This window comes from Drosophila ananassae, chromosome 2L, assembly GCF_017639315.1.
Source record: "Drosophila ananassae strain 14024-0371.13 chromosome 2L, ASM1763931v2, whole genome shotgun sequence".
NCBI lineage: Eukaryota > Metazoa > Arthropoda > Insecta > Diptera > Drosophilidae > Drosophila > Drosophila ananassae.
In genome coordinates this window covers 2,656,374-2,679,043 of record NC_057927.1, presented here as the reverse complement: position 1 = coordinate 2,679,043, position 22,670 = coordinate 2,656,374, and the positions used below count along the sequence as shown (strand labels likewise).

Sequence of the window (22,670 nt, the reverse complement as noted above, 5' to 3'; positions counted from 1 at the left end):
CTGGAGAAGAAGAAACCAACCTGATCCGTGTCGGGCTGCTGTTTGCGATAATCGAAGGGGGCATCGTCCATGTCCGAGTCGTTCACCCGCTCGCGGCAGTGCAGATCGAGTTTCCTGGCTTGAGGTTGCTGCGCCTGCGGGCGCTCGTCCTCCACGACCAGCATCTGCTCGTCCTCATCCGACGGCATTTCGTTCTTAAGCAGTTTTTCGTTTCCGTTGTTTCCCTTCATGGAGATCGTGGTGGGCGCGTCATCGCTGGCGCTGTTGTAGTTGTCGATGGTCAGCGGTATGATGTCGCCCTGCATTTCGGATGCCACGCCACCACTGCCACTACCGCCCGGCGTCGAGGGGCACATGTCCTGTTCCAGGGAGTCGGAGCCATCAACCGATACGAGGCGCTGCTTGGCGTCACCTGCTCCAGCGGCTCCTTGCCCCTTGCCACCAGCGGCAGCCGTCGAGGTGGAGGACTTCCGACGATCCTTCGAGCACCACTTCCACTCCGGATGCAGCTTAAAGTGGGCATCCTTCACCGAGCTGGCCAGCTCGTGGTACTGGGCCTTCTGCTCCGGCTTCAGAGCGTACCACCATTCGCCCAGAATCTTGCTCACAGTCCGGTTGTCCTGGTTGGGATGCTTCTTGTGCACCATCTTGCGGTGTTTCTTCGAGAAGATCATAAAGGCATTCATGGGCCGTCGGATCTTCTTGTTCGCCGGCTGCCCAGCTGCCGCTGCGGCTGCTGCTGCACCACCAGCTCCAGAAGCTGCCGCTTGTTGCTGCTGCTGTTGCAGAGCACTCAACGATTGGCTCCGCCTCTTGGCAGCCGAGGTTACTGGTGCCCCAGCTGCCCCATCACTCGCATCGTGGCACTCCTCAATCTTCCGGATATTGCTGTTGTACGTTGGCAGTCGCATGGCTGCCGTTTGCTTCTTGTTGCTGCTGTTGCTTCCTGCCGCCGTTGTCTCGAACACATCGTCGTCCAGCTGGTCATCCGGCTCCTCCTGCTGCTGCTGCTGCTGACTGGCCGCCGCTGCTGCAGCTGCCGCTTTGGCATCGCTCATGGAGCAGTTGAGTGGCTTGTTGGGCGAAGTGAGTGGACCAGGCACAATCAGATGGTTGTTATTGTGGTTGAGCGGCATCTGTGGCGGCGACTGCTGTTGCTGCTGCTGCTCTTGTTGCTGCTGCTGCTGTTGCTGTTGCTGTTGCAGCATGACCACGTTGTAACTACCAGCCGCGGTTGAGGTTGGTATAGCCGATGCGATGGGTGGCACCTTTGTTATTGGTGGCATCTGTGGGAGCAGCTTATACCAGGCATGGCTAGGCGCATTGTATCCTAAAAAGGGAAGATTATGAAACAGTTATTCCAAGTACTAATTTTATTCATTTTTAAATCAATATTTCTTTAAAAAAATAGGCAAACCACTAACCACTAAAGAATTTAAGAAGACTGCGATAAAAAAAGGCCTGAATCTTACTTGAACTTAAAATAAATCCCAATCTTTATTAATTTATGACTAACATTGCTATTTTTTTAAGAATAACTCGATTAAAAAATTAATAATAATGAATTCTATTCATAATTATGCCTGCTCCCTTTGATGCCTGACTTGGACTGGAACTGGAACTCACCGTTTTTTGGCATCACCTTCTCCTGGCCACTGAGAGTCGCCACCGAGGCAGCCACTGAGGTGGGTGTCGGCGTGTTGGGCTGATGAAATGAAACCGTGGCGGGCGGCATCGGCTGCACTGCCAGCTGTGTGGCATCCACAATCACCGGATGAAACGTTTGGCTGCCGGACACCACCACATGGGAATGGGACTGCTGGGGCGGCTGGCTGCTGGAGATGCGAATGACGCTGGTGGTGTTGCCGCTGCCCAGGGGCGGGGCTGTGGGGGCTGGCAGGCTCGACTGGCTGTGATGAGCGGCAGGTGGCGGTGGCGGCTGGTGGTGATGGTGAAGATGGTGCTGCTGCGGCTGCTGGTGAGGTTGGGGCATCTGGTGGTGCGGCGGTGGGGCGTGCATCACCAGCGATACGGGCGTCGTTTGTGGCGGCAGTGGTTGCTGGGCAGTAGCAGCAGCAGCATTGGATGCTGCAGTGCCTCCCATTTGGTTGCTGCTGCTGGCCTCCCATAAATTGTTGTTATTATTGTTGTTGGGATTGTAGAGCACTGGACTGGGCGTTGCTTTCCACTTGCCATCCAGCGGTATGGCCACAGGTTGTTGTTGTTGTTGTTGTTGTGACTGCTGTTGCTGCTGCTGCTGCTGCTGTTGTGGCACATGTTGTTGTTGCTGCTGCGATTGATTGGCGATGGGAGTGAAGAAGTTCTGCCTGTGACTGGTGGAGACGTTCACCGGCGAGTGGGCAATGGCATTCAACGGAGAGGCTCCGGCGTGGTTCACGGGCGATGTGTACGATGGCGTGGCGGACCGGGAGCTGCTCAGCGACACTGAAATTGTAAGGAAAACACAAAAAAACTTAACACTGCTTGTCTTTTTTGAAAAGTAAAGAAACTGAGGAAGAGGATCCTGATTCGAAAGCTCTCCCCGGGGAAATGGTTATGGGGGAATTACATAAGCACTGTAGATATAGTTTGGCCCCTAACTCGAAGTCCTGGAACGCATTCATGACGTTCACTTGAGCATTTCCACGGAACTCTCGCTCTTCAACAACGCGGCGGCGGGTGTGTGTATTGTGTCTCTTGTAATGTTGTTTTTGTTTTTATTTCTTCAAAATGCACTTTTCTGCCTTCGTTGTCACGTTCGCCTTGTGCGCTGCATTCGCATGGCTTTGCTGTTTCTGGCTTTTCTTCTGCTCGGGTTCTTGGTTCTTGGTTCTCGACAGTTCTCGGTTCTCAGCATAAATGCGGCAGATCGAGGCAGCGGCAGCCATCAACCGAAAGCAGCGCCAAGGGCAGCGACGTCAGCAGCATAGTTTCAAAATCTCTCTCTTAATCGCTCTCATACACTCTCTCACTCTCATAAATCTCTATCCTTTTGGTACCGCTCGCCATGTTTGTTTACCTGCTGTGATGTAGGTGAGAAGAAGGTGTCTGCCTGTCTGTCAGTGTATGTGTGTGGGTATGCGTGCGCCGCTCTCAAGTGCATTTTTTTGTTTAGGTAAAAACGAATCAAAGGCAGGGCAAATAACAAGAAATGAGCAGGGAATAAAAGAAAAGAATCTGTTGCGCTTCTGCTGCCGCCGCCGCTGCCGCTGCGCCAGCGCTGGCCTCGCTTTGTTTCGTCTCAAGTGGCTCTGCTGCTGCGCGATCATTGCGTCTTTCTACCTTCTGCAGGTGCTTAGGAATGCGTAAGCAACAGTGCTGCCATCGTGGATGTTTTATGGCTGGAGTTTAAGGGCCTACATCTAATTAGTTTTAAAATTTTGTCCTTTTTTAAATGACAGAATTGCTAGCATAAAATAACAATATTTTTTTTTTTAGAGTTTAGTAATTTCTAGCTCTACACCTGAGCATCACTTGTTACCTTTCCTTCTGTCGCTCTGCTGGTGCCTCTGCCGACGTCGCTGCGTCTGGCGTGTAAATCACACTGCGGTCACACTCTCAAGTGGCAAAGGGCAGAGGACAGAGGACGGTGAGGGAGGGAGGGAGGAGGTAGGGAGAACAGAGATTCCTCAGACAATGGGACCCTTGATTCGTTTTTGGGATCGAAATCGGAATCGGACACGACCTCTCCTCTGCAACACCTTTTATGAAAAGCGGCTGATGGACGGACGGTCGGACGGTCGGACAAACGACCTTTATTGAGGTGTGTGAAAAATGGACAAGGGCCAAAGGACAGCTACATAGATGAGGAGGAGGAGGAGGGGGGAGAATAGAGAGAACGACGGCGCTGCCACAATAAAACTTTATGATATGCATTTTATGGTGAATTGGAAATGCATCGAACCAGAAAACAAGAGGCGAGAAAGTATCAGTTGCAACGACTAAAAGAGATACCCTACCCATGATTTGAAGAAGGAAAAATAATATTTTAATATTTTTTATAAAATTTTAAGTTTAAGTATAAAAAAGTAGTTGTATAACTATTTTTTAAGATAGTTTTAAAATAATTTTATTTAAATTATCCCAAGATGCTGGGATGCCCTTTCTTAAAGCCTCTTTTTTATGGTTCTTTTCTTCAAACCCTTTTTGTGGAGAAGAAATCCGGTTCAGGCTTGAATGAAAGAAGTTTATTTCTTCGGCATTCCTAAGGAATATTTTTATGGAGAACCATTTATGGCTTAAAGGTAGAAGAGCGATTGGAAGGGTAGGGTGTACAAAGAGTTCCATCACCCTGATCTATACCAGAAATCAAAGAAATATTTTCCAGAAGCGCCGTGACAGAGTCCGTGAAGGTAGGTGATACTCCTACCTGCCCATGTGCTTCTATTGGCCTAAAGACAGATTAACGGTTAAACTGGCGCTGGCCAGGCCAGAACGAGGCGCTGGAAAAGCCAGCCTTGAAGTGAATTGCACCCAAAACTATGAATAAATTGAGAGTCTAAATCCCAACAGATTCCTAAATGCTTTTATGGCTGGTCCGGCTGGTTGAGAGGTGTGACTATCGATGGGCCAGAAATGAATATTTGGTGACTTACCCAGCATGACGGCAGCATCAGTCTCCTCTTGATCGTAGCGACCTTTGACCCTGTAATTGGGCGATGTCTCCGAGTCGCGGGAGGTGTCCTCGTCGATCTGTGTCTTGCTGCTCGATCGGCTGTCACTAAAAACAATTATTAAATAATGAATTAAAATTGTTTTAAAAATAATACTGAGTTTCAGGCTCACCTTAGCAGTCGACCTGGTCCGGTGGATGAGGGAAGGGCGCTGTTGTTGCCCTTCTGGTTGAGATGTCGCGAACAGTAGCCTCGCCTCTGAGATTCCTTGGTGCAGAGCATGCACAGGCGGCGCCACTGTTTACCGTTATACTTTTTACGTACACCGGACTCCGACTCCACAATGTCTCCCTTCTTGAAGCGGTGCGGCGTGGTGGCCTGAGATCTGTCATGGATGGCAAGGACAGGTTATAAGATAGGTTAAGGAATAGGTTTCGTAGACCAACCTTGGGGTTGCTGGATGAGATCTTGGTGTGAGCCTCTGGTCGAGTAAACTGGACGTACTGCCGCGACTCTGCATGCTGCTCCGCTTGCTGCAGGCGCTCATCTTCTCCGTGTCCAGGTCGCCGGCAGCCGGTGAGTTACCGATGCCCACCCGTTTCAGCTCATCGTCCGAGTCATAGTCGTCGTAGCCCCGTGACGATTGTTGCTGCTGGTGTTGTATCTTTAGGTGCTGTCCGTTACTGCCCGGGGAGATCACGATGTCCGGCAGGCCGTTAGCCTGCTGGGGATGCGACTGCGCTGACTGATCCGCTGATCCATGAGACAGGCCAGCGAGTGCCGGACGCGTCTGGAACGGCGACGTGGCCGTCGTCCGATAATACTCTTCATGTTTCACGAGGTGCTGTTGCTGCTGTTGTTGGTTCGTTGGCGTGGCCGGAGCTGTGGGCAACTTGCCATCATAACGTGTTGCCACAAAGGTCAATGGTGTTCCGCTGGCCGTTTTGGGATAAACAATATTGCCACTTGGCATGCCCATCGCCTCGCCAGATGCTCCGGCGGAAACCTTACGCTTGTATACGACAGCTGGGGCAGCTGCTGCTCCACTCGGTGGTGTTAGCTCGTTAAGCTCGTCCCACCAGGGCGGCTGCAGCAGGCGAAGATCGGCGCGACACACCACCTTAGAGGTGTTCTAAAAATTAAGAAATTATTAGAAAAAGTTTGTTTAAGAATCTAAATGACCTACCATTTCTTCCCCCATCAATTGCACCGTATATTGCTTCGTGGCATGATTGATGCCAGTTATGACGCCCTCCACGTAAACGAAACTTCCGGAGCTCCCAGCGCCGCCACGTCCTTCAACCCTCTGGCGCACACAAACTCGAGCATCCAGTGTAATCTAATTAAAAAATGTGATATGTTGAACTTTGTTACCACCTTGGGTGAGTGAGAGTGAGAGTGAGAGTGATATGTGGTACTTACATCCGCCATGGGCGGGCTGGCGTCGAGTATCACATGGCAACAGCCCTGATGCAACACGTCCGGATATAGGCGTGACCCCAGATCGGCGGAATCGAATTCCACGAGTATTGAATCAGCTGCCGCCTCCTGCACTTGTCGTATAATGCCGGAGGCATAGTGATTGTGGATTTTGGCTAGGACACGCGTGTTGTTCCACTCGCTGAGATCGAGCAAGGATTGCTGATGTTGCTCCTGTACATGTTGCTGATTGTGTGAATTAAAGCTAAAACGTTGTTGTTGTTGCTGTTGTTGTTGTGGATAGTAAACTGCCGTTGTGGGCGTGTGTGTGCGTTGCTGATGATTTATTGTTGGTGCATGGCTACTATTGTTGCTACTGCTGCTGGCTGCAACATGTTGCTTGTAAGTACTGCCACTGCCACTGCTCCCATGTTGCAGTGGGGATGCAATGATAATGCGTTGTTGTTGCTGCTTAATATCGCTACTGTTGTTGCTGCTGCTGCTGCTGCTGCTGCTATTACCGGCGCCTGCACCGATCATGCGATGCAACTGATGTTGCTGTTGCTGCACGGCAGCAACATTGCCATTGGTCAGCCCATCGCTGCTGCTGCTATTGCTATTGCCATTAGTATCGGCGGGTTTCTGCTGCTTCTGCAGACTTTGCAGATGATGCTGCTGCTGATGGGGATGCGGGAGATGCTGTTGTTCTGTTTTGTCCAGCTCTGCTGGATCAAATTTTCGCTTCTTGGGATGTTGCCGCGGCTGAGGTGGTTGTTGTTGTTGCTGATGTTGCTGCTGCTGTTGCTGAGGTGTGCTGGTTACTGCTGTTGTTGTTGTTTGTAGGTGTGGTTGAAACAATATATTTTGCTGTTGTTGTTGGGGAGGCTGTTGCTGTTGTTGTTGTTGCTGCTCGGCGGCTGCTGTTGTTGTTGCTGTTGGTATACCGGCGATTGTTGCTCCTGTTGCTGGTATCACCATTTTGTTTGGGGCAACAACAAAGACTTGTTGCTGTTGTTGCGGTTGCTGTTGCTGCTGCTGCTGCTGTTTGTTTGTTGCTGTTATGACATAAGTCTCGGCTGCGACTGTGGCAATCGCGGCTGCTGCTGCTGCTGTTGCAGTTGCATTGGCAGCGCTGAGCATTTTACTAGCAGCTCCCTTCGTGGCAGCAACATGTGTATGTGTTCTTGTTGTTATTGGGCTCCTGGCTGTTCTTGTTGTTGGTATTGTTGTTGCTACTGCAACGGCGGTGACATCAGCAGCATCCTTCCTGCAAACGGATAAAGAGAAAACTTGTTAATTAACTTGATAACAGAAAACCATTAAAGTCCACACTGGCGCACAACGATGACGCCGCCGTTGGCATTGCCATTGCCGATGTCATTTCATAATTAGTGTAATCCGCATCCTGACAGCCCCGAAACGGCCCCCTGTCCTGCCAGGCTGCCAGGACCTGCGTTCGGCCGGCGACAAGCAATAAAATTCAATCTCGTTCAACTATACAGGTCTCCCTCCGCCCCGGGGGGAGTAGTGACTGGTCTGGAAAACGGAAACATTTTCATTTCCACAGACGTCCAGCGGTCTGAGGCGAATGGGTTTTATTTCGTTTTGAAAAGTAGAGAACAATTTTATGACTTATATTTTAAAAGCGTAAATATTATTGTCCAATTTTAAAGATATTTTTAACCTTTTGTTTTCATCATATTTTTTATATATTATTTTCTACAAGCCCTAATTCTTCTTAGGAATGTATAGGTCACTTTTAATTTCTTCAAGTGCATAAAAGCTTTTCAAAAAAAGAGTCAAATAAAATATAAATGACACTTGAATTTCATGCCAAAGCCAGACAGATGCACAGTTGAACGAAATGTCAAGAAAAAATTATTAAAAAAATGTTTAAATCTCCTCTGAATGGCAGTAGCTCTAAAGAAAGCTTAAAACCAAGAAATCTTCAACAAATTGGAGAGATTTTGGGAAAATATTTAATCAACAGTTGCCCGTTTGTGGCTCAAAAAGGACGAAAGTAATATTTTATTTTTCATAAAATTGTCATCCAAAAAGCCAAGCACTTTCTTCAAAAAACTGCTGCATACTTCTGGGCATACGACGTATACGTGTTTTCTTCCTCTGTCTGTGGCTGTCAGTGTTTCCACACTGCTTTTGGTTGCAGTTACGGCTTATCACGAAGGACCAACTCGGCCCGGCCAGGCCCTCCCTCTCTGCCTTTCTCCATTCTCCATTCTCCTAGACTAACCTTTCATCCGTTCAGCCATCTATCCACTACATCTCTCTACATCGCACTCCATATTGCCCATTGCCAGGGCTGGGCTTCTGTGTTGGCGTAATTGCGGGAAATGACTGCCACGCCCATTGTGGGCGAGCACTCAAATCCATACACATACCAATGCACACACACACACACACATACGTACATACATGCAGAAAAAATACAGTTAAAACGAAGCTAAATTGAAGCATCGTAGCAACCAAGACTAAAAATAAAAAAAAAATTCATTGCATAGCCTTGGCCATATTGTTGCTGCTGCGCGGGACAAGTGCAATGATTGCTATATTCCTCCTCCCTAGACTTTATTATTTTTTTTTTTTGCTACTCTGCCTCTTCATTACTGTGGCCGGGGCGGGCTTTGGATGCGGATTTGGATTTGGGGCTGGGACTGGGACTGGGAGTGGGGCTTGGTTGCTAGGCTGCCACAAGCGCCTTGCGATTGTTAGGAAAAGTCCGCAGAGGCGGCGTTGCAGTGGCAACGAGACGCTAAAAGGTGGCAGACACCGTGTCTGGTACAGTTGTTAGGTAGAGCGTGGAAAGTGCCACAAGTACACTGAGATAAAATAATTTAAAAAAAAATTAAGGAAGATTTTAATGTTGAAAAAAGGTTTGAAAGTGTGAAATTAAATATTTGAGAATTTGAATTTAATTAAAATAATTTATTACAATATTTTCATTAGAAAACACCTTTTTTTTTCTTCAGTGCAATTATAAAATTTTCCCAGAATGATGTCTAAAAAGGATCTCTGTCAAAATGTGAGTAAATCTGAATCCTAAGATCCTAAGAAAGCAGAATTATGGATCACATGGTCCACCCACCATTACACCTCACACATACACTTACACCTACACCTACACCTACACGTGACACACCCACATACACAGTGGCAGTGGCTTTTGCACATATTTATAAAGCTTTTATGTAAATAACTGCATATCTTCTGTATTTGTTCATGCGTTGCAGCACAAGGCTAGAGCTGGTAGTCTAGTGTAGTGTGTGTGTTTAAATGTTTTTTCTAAGAAGGGGGAGGGAGGGGGAGATGCTTAACTTGGCTCTAACTGCAAAGTCACAGCCTCTGACTTGCCATAAGCCAGAAAAATTACACAGATAAAGTTCATGAGTAATGGTTTCTTTATAAAAAATTTAAATATAGTTACTTTCCTCTTATCATAATATTATAAAAATAATAATTTAATTAAAATGTGTTGCAATTTTCGGGGAGTGCTCATATTGGCCATCATTTCCATCCGCATTGGATGCCATTCTCTTGCCATTGTTGCTTTTTATGATGTGGTTTAGTCGCAAACTGCATTTGGCATTCATGTCAGTTTCTTGTGCTCTCATTGCATCATTTGTTGTTATTTTTGCAGTTAGTTATTGTTGGCTGCTGTTGTTAATTGGCATATTCATTTTTATGATGTTCACAAACCCACACTAATGCCTCCAATCCGAATGCAGTTGCACTAAATTGAATGCAAAATGTACAAAGTGTGCTCACACACACATACACACTTCAATGCGATAGTAAAGTGCATTTGTTATGGATATGCCGAATGCATCGTAATTAGACAAGAGTTCTTTGAACCCTGACAGTGTTCGTTTGTTTTGGCGCCAAATCGAAATGAAACGAAAAGTGTAGAACCCAGGAGGAGAAAATAAAATTAAAGAGAGAAGTGCACACTAAGAGAAGATGGCATGTGCAGTTACTAATCTCTCTTTCCGTGTCTTATATCTTTCCTTAAACTCCTCAGTGATGATCATATTTATTTAAATAATATTTATTATATATTTTTAATCATTTTTATTTGTCATTTGCATTGTTTATTTAAATAAAAACATGCAATTAGAAGTTTGGAATTTTTAATAACTTTTGTTGGCAACACTGGCTAGCAACGGTAACTGCACGCACACAGAGACCAGAGCTGAGCAGAGCAGAGCAGCCCCAACGACGTACTGCTGCCTGGCTGCTGTAATGTCAGTAACCCCACTCGAGGAAATGAGAGAGACAGAGTGGTAGGAGTGCAGTTAGCGTAGTGAATTTGTTTGCTGTGATTTTATGTGCCTTTCTTTGAATTTTTTCTCTCTATTTTTACGTTGAATTTTATGCTGTTGCCAACTCGACAACACAGTCCTTATTCGACCTGCAACACCCACCCTCCCCCCGGAACATCCTAGCTTTCATAGTCATTCAAGCAGGCAGCATCTAGTGAGAGTGAGTTGGCGGAGAGAGGCTGGCTGCATCTAGGGAGCTTTCTCCCATTCCCCTTTCTGTCGCCACCCACCACACACCACCCACATTTGGCTCCCTCAGGAGAATCCTAGAATGCCGCTCATTTGCGTAGAGTCGCTCTCTCCTCTCGTACGAAAAATACTCTTACACACAGTTAAGCTTGCGTACCCACACACGAGCATGCATGAATGCAATACGCTGCAGTAGTTGCTGTTACATGGATGCGTCTAACAGTGCTGGATGTAAGAGGTCATGAGAATAAGAGAGATTATGAATATATTTATTTTATAAAAAAATATAATAAAATGTAATGATTATTACAACAGGATTGTAAAAGAATGCAATAAAACGCTGAAATGTATGCAACAAAAAGTTTTTACTTAAAAAACTCAATGAATAATTAAACATGTCAAACATAAAACTAAAAAAATCCTTTAGTCGTATCTACTAGAATGCCCTCACTTGTATGCTCCACTCGGCCTGTGTATATTTTTGCGGCAACCTTTACTCATTTTTAGCTTTTCGCTCTAGCATGCCGTAAATTATTTGTATGCGCCGGGCTGTGCAGTTGTTGTTGGGGCTTCTGTACTATAGGGGGCGAGAGGATGAGAAGAAATAAGAATGCAATGGGAAAGAATGAAAGCTGGATGCTGGAGGGGTGCTTGGAAGGGCAACGCATTGGGGGTCGGGGTTCTTGCGCTCGTTTGTTGAGTTGTAAAGACGAAGAACGCGAGTGCATACGATGAGTTAGTTTATATAAATATATACATACATATTACATATCACACATACATACATAGTTCAGACATGTGTGTACTCAGTGCGAGTGCGAGTGCGAGTGCTGGAGACACGTAGGGCCACAAAACCAATACCATTCAAAGTCCGCCTGGCAACACGAAACGCGCGAAAAACAGCAGCCAAGGCAGGAGCATTTCTTTTTTTTTTTTTTTCCCCCCATCTACCAAGGGGTGGGGTGGGGGCTATGAGTAAAAATTGAAATGTGGAGCAGTGCGCGGGCGACGACGACTGATTGCAATGTCCAACGATAAGATGACGGGGCGAATAATGCAAAAAGGCGAACAAAAAAAGAATGAAGCTACAGAAGAGTTTCATAAAGAAAGAAATCTTTTAAGAAAAAAATTTTAACATTCTTTGTTGTTAAATTTTGAATTTTATTTTTGATTTTTTTTTTTTTAATTAATTTCAAACTCTATAATTAAAACTTTGACATTTTATTGAAGCTCCACTGTAATCTGTTGTAAAGTTGGGGGCGATGGTGTGAGAGTTTCTCCGGTTCTTCGCCACTCGATTCTCAAGCTCATGCAGCAACTGCACACAAACACACAACAACAAACAACAAACAACAAACAACAAAAATAAAAATAAAAATAAAAGATTTCAACTTTTAACGGTAGCCAGACATCTTCTTGATTACAACAACAAGATGACTTCTTGGGGACTTCTTCCCCAAGCACATTTAGTTTGCCGTCTTTTAATTGGGTTTAATGCCTTTCGATTAATTTGCCGATGTTGGCCCAGAGACTAATTAAAATAGTTGCTGTCTAGCGCCAGAGGAGAATTCTTTCTGGCCAATGCTCTGAAGACTCCACTCTGAAGTTGGGGAAGATGCTAGAGATGGTAGGCTCTGTGTCGCCTGGTGTTTCTAATTGCAACTAATTGCAGTTGAGGAGTGCGTCTCTGAGATCACTGAACTAATGATTGCAGCTAAGAAGGCTGTATCTATGTATCTTTGAACTTCAAAAACCTCCTTAAAAAGTAATGCAAATATTTAAATATTTTTAAATCTTATATCTATTATTGTACCATTAAAATCTATTAATATTAAAATATTAAATCTATAAGAAACCCTATTTTTTAGCTCTTCAATTACAAATAAATGCCAACACTTTTTCTTTATAAATAAACAAATCCAGATGCAATTCAAAACTCTCTTTGGTAACTCTGTTGCAAAATGTATTGAAATGCTCCCCGAATGCTTTGCTTTTCGGGTGACAAACAATGACAGCCGTTGTGGATCATGATCGTTGCCATACACACTCATATACACACACTCCCCTATGTATCTGCATAAATGTCGTATGAAAATTCGTATCTACATGTGTACCAGACGATGCAGAACTGATACAGCAGCAACCAAACCACGACACGGCGCATAAAATTTGCATTAAATCATTCTCATTCTTTGTGGATTGTGCCCCGCCTCTTTGGGGCACACTCCCCTCCCACCACTCCCGTATTAAACGTCAAACGGTAGCCCGAGAATCAACAAAGTAAAATGTGTTGCAAATTTCAATGCAATATGCCGACATCGCTGACGGTGCCGCCGAGGGATGATGATAATAATACTGAAAAAAAAAAAATAAATCTCTTATTTTTTAAACAAGATATCCATATCCATTCCTCTCACAAACATTCTACAATCATAACTCTTCTAAATTTCAGAACATTTCTCAGAAAAGATATATAAAAATATTTTCAGTGTGTGGGGGTTGGGGGGGAGGGATGATAAATAAAAAAATATAAAATAAAGCAAGGGAAGGGCGAGATGGCGCATGAGCAAAGAGTTAAGCAGAAAAAAAAGTATGAAAATAAACAAACAGGCAAAGCTCTATGCTTTAGGCCCCGCTACTGTTTAAGGATGGATTGCAGATGAAAAAAAAAAAACTAAAAAAAAAAATAACTAAAAAATAAACAAAAAAAATATATATAAAAAAGCTATGGGCGTCGGCATCTCGTTCGTGTCAATAGCTTTCGGTTGGCCTGTCCACAAAGAAATTGGAACTATGCCTAAGTCAGCCTCTTTTTTTTTTGCCCCCACATTTTATTTATTTGTGTTTAGGATAGAGTCCCGGGGGGTTCTATCTTTAAAAAACAAAAAAAAAAGGATCTTTGTATATTTGCCTTGGAGGAGCTAGCTAGCTAGCAACGTTTGTGCGTAAACAGAAATGTTGCAGGCAACATTGTTGCGGCTTAGGCTTACCGACTTTGAGGGTTTATGGTTTTGGGAGGGATTGAAAAAATATTACCCGAAGCGGGAATAATAAATAAAGCGAAATGAGATTATTCCAAGAGTAAGGATGTAGGATATTAATAATATTATATTATACCATTTAAAAATCATAAAAATAAGTATCATTTCTTCATTAGAACTTCAAACAATCAACAATGAAACTCCGTTGCAGCTCCTCTTATGCAATTTTCACTATCGAATTATTTATTAAAGCAGAAAAATAAACAAAAATAAAAAAACACCGATGAACTGCATAAAAAATGCAAGCAAACATGTATGGCTGTTTGCTTTTCGCAGTTTCTATGAAAAATGCATTCGATTGAGCTCCAAATGCAAATGCGATTTCATTGTTATTCGGGATGTATTAAATCGCTTAAAAATACTTTACTTTTTATGGCTTTCATAACCGAAATACGCATTTAAGTGCGCATTTCAGCGATAATTGAGTTATGGCAAAAAAAAAACAGTAGATAAAATTCTGATTCATTTTAATAAAATTTTAGAGATAAATTAAAACAAAAATGTATTTTTGTTAGGCTTCTGAAGTAATATTATGAAATAATACTCTTTTTAAAGTTTCTTTGGTAGAAAAATCAATGAAATTAGTGGATTTGGAAAAGGTAACTCACTCGGACCAACTTCCATCATCAACTTTGGCCCAACTAACAACCCTAATGAGGCTAAAGGAAAACTTTCTTCCGATAACTCTGCCCGGGCTCTGGGCTTAGTAAAGTGATAAAAGTTTGTTGGAAACCAACTTGGCCGTCATTGAGTGGGAGAGAATTGGACTACTGACTTCGTAATAGATTTTACGATTTAAGAAGCCATGGGGGCATGGCTCAGTAACCCTAATTAGAGCCCGAAAAGCAATATTGTGGAAGAAATATTTAAAAAAGCGATGACGTGACGCCCCTCCACCTGGATATCAAAAGTAATGTGTACATAACAAAATTTGTGTTGGGGTAGAGCTCAAATACGGAAAAAAAAGGAAAAAATACATACAAAATGTGTCACAAAACAACGTTTGCATACACTAAGAGAAAATAGTATTTTTAATAAATTCTTTTAGAATTCTTTTAGTCATAAAATAGAGGCTGCATAGCCCTTTAGTTATTAACCCTTTTAAAAATAGCTTCTTGCTCCTGCTCCTGCTGGCCTGAGAAAATGTATAAAGGACGAAAAAAAAGAAAAGAAATACAAAATATGAGGGGAAAATCTTTAGAATTCAGCTTTCCTTTTGGCCCCAAGTAAGGGAGAATGATTAGGGGACTGGCTTACAGAGCAAACTATTATGGCCAAAAGTGTCAAAGGCAGGCCAGGACTTGATGCACATCATCTTCCTTGGATACAGGATGGATGGATGGATGGTTGGAATGGGGCGGAGGAATGAACTGTGAACAACACTTTTGTAGTCGTTTCCTTAGCATTACATGGCATGGGGGTTCTCGAATTGATTTACTCAACCCGAAGCCCACAATTCATTTGCTTACTGGCCGTTTGGGGGCGTTCTCAAGGATGCTGCTGCCCCACAGATCCAACAGGGAGAGTTTTATGTGCGTCAGTTGTTGGCCAAGTGGCTTCCCATTCCCATTCCCTTTTCCAATTTACGCTTCACCTTTTGGCCCAGGGCCCAGGGCCCAGGCGTGTGTTGAAGGATGTCGATGAGAGAGAGATGGACTCTCGAGTGGCGGTCAGCATCTGAGAGTCCTAACCGAGTTAGCTGAATCCAATTGGCCTCCACCAGCCATCCAGCCAGCCAGCAAAACACCTCCATTAACTATAAATAACCAGAGTGCCGTATAGAAATAATGAATTGGTAGCGAGGAGAAAGCAATTGCTCTTGATAAGCGATAGCATGGCGAGCATAGAAGTCTAGAAGGAGGTTAAGGACTCTAAATGCGATTAAAGGTGGTTATAGTTAGCTTCTGGAATAAATCCATTAGGCCTTGAATCAGTTAGAAGTCGAGGCACGTTCAAAAGTGAACTGAACTGGCATAAAGGCAAATAGAAAATGGAAATATAATATTATGCTAATATTTGACACCACTTAGCGAAGTGCGTGTATGCGTGGCATCGTGTCTAGCCCTATTTCAGGCCCATTCCCATAGCCATAACCTGTAGGTACTCTAAGAAATAATATACATCGGCACGAGTACAAATAAATAGACCCCGAATTGGAAGACATGCGGCCGGGCCGGGGCTTGTCGCTTTTATTTACTTGACCAGAGAATGTTTGGGGAAGAGCCAGCCTAATTGCTGCTGGCTTTATCTGAAATTTTAAATCAGAAAAGTGGAAGACATCTCATAATTGACGAGCCAGTAAAAAAATAACAAAAAGAAATATGAAAAAATGTAAATAATATGCTTTCAATTATTTCTAACGATTGGAAATTGATATTCTGTTTATTTTTAGTTCTAATAGCTTTCAAATAAGCGTTCTAATAAAGTCAGATTAAAGCTATCCATTTAAAGAGCTCTGAACTGAAGCTTTGGGGAGCAAATGAACTAAAAATAAACCTCGAAAATAATTTATTTAAACAAGGCCTGGCCAGTTAACCCTTTCGCTGATGGACCAAGCGACCTAAACAAACAAAAAAGGTGTTAACAAAAAAAGGATAATGTCAGAGACTCTTTGCCACTTGGGCTGGTAATGCTCCTGACCCTCTATGGTCTGCTCTACTGACTCATGATGTGGTTTGCTTTTCACAAGCTTTCCGCCGCCAACTTGTTAGGCAGGTGGTGGCCGAGTTGAGTCAGTCAGAGTCAGGTGCGTAGTCTGAAGCTCTCATCTGCACAACCGACTTTACCTAATATATAGTATCCGAGAAATCTCTCCCCCTCCCCGGCCAGAGTCGGAGTCGGATTTCTTTGTTTTGATTTTTTGATTTCACAATTAGTGGAAATTCCAGTGAATGAAAATCGATTGGGGATGTGTGTGGGTTGGCATCAAGATTAATGAAATTAATTACGGATTGCCGCGGTGATGAGTTGGGTAATGCCTTTAGGAGATAATGATTCAGATATCTCCTTAAATAAGTAACAGTCTTTACCATTTAACCTTCAGTAACTTTGCACTTTGGCCTGCAGATACTTGTTGGTGTCTACAAACCGATATCACATGTCACAACACATCAGATCCAGGCTTCTTCGATTGAAAATCACTTTCCTAATCGCCCCGAATCACCCAGCCTGATCGTTTTGACAACTTAAGTTAGTTGTAATTCACAATCAAAGCTTTTAAGACCCTCGTTTTCACGAGACGATAAGTAAAAACAATAAACCAGAGCCCCAAAAATGCGCCTACTCAAAAATTCATCAAAAAAATTAAACAAAGAGACGAGTAAAGCCCACGCTCGAGGGGGGCCACCAGCTAGACACTAATTAATTTCATTGAATCTCAACCCCAGCCCCATGGCCCACCCACACATGCTATTTTATTATTTTTTCATATTATTATTAATATTTTTCCTTTCATCTGGTACTTTTTCATACAGGATCTGTTGTATTTTTAGAAGTTGATTGTTTTTTTTCCGGTGCAGGGTCGCCACCGGGAATCGTGTCAATAGAGAACCAGCATATTTATAAACTTTTTTGTGTGGGTCGTAGGATTGGAATGAGATTGGGGCTTGGGCTTGGGCTTAAGCTTGACTTGGCAGCCCGATTTCATGTAGACGCGTGGGCCGGCCGGTTTGCAGTCACATACATTGTATTATATATTATACTACACATTATACCACATACTATACCATAATATATATATATAAAATCATACTACAAGCGTAGTAAATGAAAAGTGCAACCACGACAAACCCAAGCACGTCTCTCTGTCAGTGGCTTTTATAACTGATTAGGTTGGGTGGAAAAAAATTTAAAAAAAATGACAGAAAATATGAAATAAAATAAAATAATACTATACTCACAAGAAAGCATTTTGAATTTTGTTGAGGCATGTGAAAAAAAACGAAAAATAAAATCGAAAAAAACATGAAAAATGATGACCAGACCTTAAAAAAGTCGACAAAAAAAATGCGCTTGGAAAATCAAGGTTGTGGTTTATAAGAAACGTGCCGGTGTAATGCGACAAGTTCAGGGAGAAAAAACATATCATATCAGTAGTGCAGTAGTGCTATACACCTTCCAGATGAACTTTGGCTAAGACTCTAAAGTCTAGAGTCTAGACTCTCATAAAGTTTGTGAGCAAACAAGCAAACAAATCAGCATCTAGGAATTCTGAATGTATATTATAGAGATTAAATATTATTTTCCCATCTTATAGCTTACATTTAACTCCTTTACAATATGAGTATCATCTTTCTCTGCTGGCCACATACCTGCAAATAATAGTAAAGAAAAGTATGCTTTAATTATTTGGAATTACGGATAATTGTTTATTTTTTTAATGAATAAATACAAATAAGCAGCTGCAATTCTAGGTATTTCTTTTCAATGAACAAGCACCAGAGACCATTCCAGACCTACGATAAAATAATATCCCTCTGGGGAGTACTATAAAGAGTGTAAGAAATACTTTTAAAGGTCGCTCTTTATTGATACGGATGGGGTTTCGATTGGATTTCCCAGAAATCGACTTTATAGCCCATATTTTTTGCCTTTTGTGGATTTTAGTTACAACAGCACTCCAATGTTGTATTTTTTGTTGTTATTTTTTTTTTTGCATAATCAGGCAGCTGTTGGCTGTGAAACTTAACACAAAAAAGGCGACAAAATGAAAGAATTCAGATAGACGGATATGTTTGAATATTTGTTTTATAATTTATTCCCCCAGAAGATTAAGATAAACATGTAAATCAAACAAGAACTTTGACTGACGGCGACACCGCGTCGCCAAGCCAAAAGCCACCATTTGGGGCCTGATTGAGTGGCGCCAGCGAATTAATAACTTTCGAGAACCGCAGACCATCATCGTTTATGATGTGTGCAAAAATTTGTTGTGCGAATTACCTATGCAAATGCTGCTACTCACAAATTAAAAGTCAACAAAATACACACATTTTTCATACACATTAAATACATATCTGATTAAAAACTTGCAATATATGTACATTTTTTGACACTTTTTTGTCACTTTATGGGCCCATAAATAATCAAGTTTAGTGTTTCTATTTAATTGTTATTCCAAGAAGTGATTCCAAGTTTTATGATACTTTTTCAATATTTATTAGTTCTCCTTGGCAGCCCCCCTGTTGATGAGAAAATATTTGCAAAAATAATCCCCCAAGATGTATAAGAAATAGTGCCCAGATTGTTTGCTTTATTTACGCGGCATTAGTCTTAAAATGTGTTTAAACTTTAAAGATTTAATCGTTTATGTGGCATGCACCTGGCGGAAGAGAGAGAGGCCTTCGCATTGACGCGTGTGGAGCGTACCGACCGACCGACCGAAAAGTGTGTAAATATATGTATATATTTTTATCGGGTACTACGGCTGTGTAGATACAAGCCACATACATACGCTCTCAAAGATTTATAAGAAAAATAAAATAACTGGGTGTGTGTGTGTTTTTTTGTCGAACGATTAGCGCATGAATGAAAAAATTGTACGACGTTGGCCGGTCCCTGAGTGGCAAAATATTATTATTATTATTTTTTTTGCCTTATCGAGGCCTCTTTTTTTTTTTTTTAATAAATTCCCTGATTATACTCAGTAGGTGTTTGGAATAAAACCACACTAAATTGATTTCTGCTCTCCCGCTCTTTATCTGGGGGAAAAAAAAAGAGATAAAACCCGATTCTGGCGTGGTGCGCGTGATTATACGGAAAAATAAAAATATATTCCTATATGTTTGGTATTATATAGTATATCGGGGGGGCTAGGGCTAGGAGCCGACAGCCGACAGACATAACACAGACCAACTAGAACTAATCTGGTGGTAGAGTATAAGGAGAGGGTCTATAGAACTGTCTATTAAATCACTAATAAAAGGCATATTTTCTATAAAAAGGAACTATTTTCTGACTGATTTTTATTTAAAAAGAGTTTAAAAGGTCAGTAGTTCTTAAAAATCTAATATAATAGACTTGTTTGAATTACTCTACTAACAATTACTCTTTCTTTTCGTAAATAAGAGTATCTTCAAGTCGAATTATCACTCTTGAAGCTCTTTGCTTTATTTATTTTTACTTTTCATTAGTACACTTTTTGTTTTGGTCGCTTCTGATGCCTTATTTCTGTCTGTGGCTCGTCGGTCGGTCGGCGTCGGCGGCTCGAAATAAGTTTCATTAATTAAAAATGAACAAAACGTGTTGTACGTTGGCGTTATATACTTGTACTCATCTTCTGCTTATAGATTGGCAATGTGCACACGTACTACGCGTTCGCTGTACGCCTTTAAAATATCCACATATATATTCTATAAATGCTATACAGTTTGTTCTTTTTGTTCGGACTGTTTATCGGACAATGTCGCATAATTGAAGTAATCCGATTGGTATTTCTTGGATTTCCTGTCGGACTAGTGACTTTTGTCCCTGGGGAAAGTGAGTGGAATGAGATTGTTCTGGCTCAAAAGTGTTCAATAAACATTAATTATACTTAATCTTAAATGAGAAAAGCAAACCACAAGATATCAAGTAACTGGAAGAAGATAAATCATTTTTATTAATAAATAGCTCGTCTGACTAACTATTCTTGAATTCAATTCGATAAGTAATTTATTTGCATAAACATTTATGTTTTTCTTCCTTTGTGGGATTTAAATTAAACAAATAAAATGAAAAATATCAAAATTCTTGGACAGAAACTCCCAGAAAATCAATTTAGAGAGCGGGAAAACCACACAAAATAAATAAACAGAAGACACTGCCATAAATGAATATAAAATCCAGATATTCGACTCTCCACAGGAATAGCAACAATTTGTTTTCATTTTCCTCCTTTTTTTATTATTATTTTTTATTTATATAAAGTTTTGTATAAGAAAATTGCGGAATTGTATAAGAAAAGTACATATATTTTTCCCAATTCATTCTCAGTTTCTACTTTTTTTTGGTTGCCCAAAGAATTTTTACGCTTATGTAGTTGTGTGAGTGGAGAAGCTACCAGTCCTGCCAACCCCCCGGAGCACTTCCAGCACCACCATCCACCCACCTAGCCTCCTCTCCTCTAAAGGAGGAGCCCGCATCTACCACATACCTCGATAGGCAGACTGACAGCGGGGTTCGTTTCAGTTTGTTTTGGATTGGATTGGATGGAATGGAATGGGATTGGATTGGACCGGGAAACGGGCATCGGGCATCGGGCACCGGGTACGGGCAACGGGCCATGCTAACGATGTCTCTGTATCTGTATCTCAACTTCTTTGTGCCACACATCGTTTTCATTACGTTCTGGGAGGCTCGGAGAGTTCTTTTCACTCTCAGAGTCCATTCTTTCAGGCCAATTTTTTTTCGCTTTTCGCTGTTCCGTTCATACATACGTGCATGTTTTTCTTTTACGCGCATTTGTTTACTACAGATACACAACAAACTTTGAGATACAAATAGAGGCAGACGGCAGACCACCGCTACTGTGTATCTCTATCTCTCCTAGCCATTAAAGCTTGAATAATAAACAACCGCAGGAGGAATATTATTTCGAAAAAAGCTGAAACCGAAGTGAAATGAGAAGAGAAATGCCACGAAAAGTATCTAACAAATGCTACACTTGTTCTTCATGCCACACACTTTTTTTGGTTTTTTGTTTTGGTATTTACCGACGCTTTCTTAAGTGAATTTTCGTGAGCATTACATAAACAGGTGCTTCCGATAAACACTCTATAGGGGAAGACTAAAAGATACTCTATTTAAGGGGTTGGAATAAATAATTATCAAGTATCTAAGGGGTAGAGATGGTACTATAATCTACGATAACTACTTGATTGGTCTATTAATAGTTTAGTTCATCGTAAGACTGGGTGCTGGGTAGTCCAGTGATACCCTATACCACAAGGTAGTAGGAGGAGGAGGCACACTCTTCAGGTTTATTTGCTTTTCGAGTGGAGCAGCGGGGAAGGGTTGTGTGTAATTTGGTAGTTTACTCAAAAGTGTGCCTCATGTGGATTATTTGCCTTACAATTTAACAGGTAGCCCCCCAAAAAAGGGGGGCATTTATCTACTATACTACTATCTATCGTAGTATGCGAGTGTTTGAGCAAAAATCGAAGCGTATTTTCAAATAAAAATAAAAATATTAATCAGCCTAATGGAAAATAACTTAACCAACTCTTGATCTAAAAAATAGTTAATATTTGTAGATATATATTGACAGAAATTGTCTTGACTTTCTTTTGTTTATTGTATGTTAGTTGAGAGTTAAGAAGTGACAAGTCTCTGTCTTGATATCAAATAATTTATGGCTTGATTTATTGGGAGCTTGATTGATGAAGTTCTTGTTCTTGTGCCTGGCCAATGAAAACCCCCCCAGCTATTTATAGCACACACCTGCTCCCACTTGTGATTACAAATTTAAGATTAACAGCAGCAGGCGACCACAAATGTAAACAAAAAACACAAAAAATAAGTGTAGAAACGGAATGGATCTGAGCCGAATTAAGGGTTGCATAAGCAATAGATGGTTATATAATGGCCAGATACCAGATACACAAGGCACTTGCATAATTAAAACTAATAATGATATCCATTATAGAGCCAGGCATCTATAGCATGACAATCGAGGCAGTTGACGGCTAAACAGCTCATTAATGAACAGCTCCAGCTCCAGCTCCACTTTAGAGCTTACTTATTATACGTATGTAGCTGTATAGAGAGGTACTCGTACTATATAGACTCGCTCGCTCTCTGTTCGTGAAGCACAATGATCGTGAGTATGAGTAGCACTTGAAATGGCAAATGAATGACATGACTGCGTACGACTGACTGAGTGACTAACTGACTGAATGACTGACTGACTGAGCAACCAATCAAACAGGGGAATGAGCGATCGGTGCGACCGCCAGACGAGTTAAGATTAATCAGAGACCCCTGGTCGTATACTTGATTCCGTACACTAGAGAACAAAAAAATAAAGCCAAAACCTAAAGAGATAAAGTAAACTTCTAACAATTATTAACTTGACACTCTTGAAACGCACCTTT

The 22,670-nt window shown here is 42.1% G+C and overlaps 1 protein-coding gene across 10 annotated transcripts in view; it reads right to left on the bottom strand.

Annotated features, from left to right (window-relative positions):
* The window catches only part of LOC6500428 (putative transcription factor capicua), a 36,593-nt gene that overhangs the window by 5,584 nt on the left and 8,339 nt on the right, over positions 1–22,670 (bottom strand). For 6 of the 10 annotated variants that reach the window (XM_032449783.2, XM_032449781.2, XM_032449786.2 and 3 more), the window contains exons 3-10: positions 17,860–17,909; positions 6,036–7,299; positions 5,800–5,952; positions 5,060–5,745; positions 4,786–4,998; positions 4,596–4,720; positions 1,627–2,445; positions 21–1,330 (exon numbers count right to left, since the gene is read on the bottom strand). In XM_032449783.2, coding sequence (XP_032305674.1) covers positions 21–1,330; positions 1,627–2,445; positions 4,596–4,720; positions 4,786–4,998; positions 5,060–5,745; positions 5,800–5,952; positions 6,036–7,299; positions 17,860–17,861 — 4,572 coding nt within the window. In that variant the 5' untranslated portion in view covers positions 17,862–17,909. Of the gene's footprint in view, positions 1–20; positions 1,331–1,626; positions 2,446–2,569; positions 2,960–4,595; positions 4,721–4,785; positions 4,999–5,059; positions 5,746–5,799; positions 5,953–6,035; positions 7,300–17,859; positions 17,910–22,670 lie in introns of those variants that run through there. The other 4 variants (XM_032449785.2, XM_032449788.2, XM_032449790.2 and 1 more) reach the window with 4 other exon arrangements.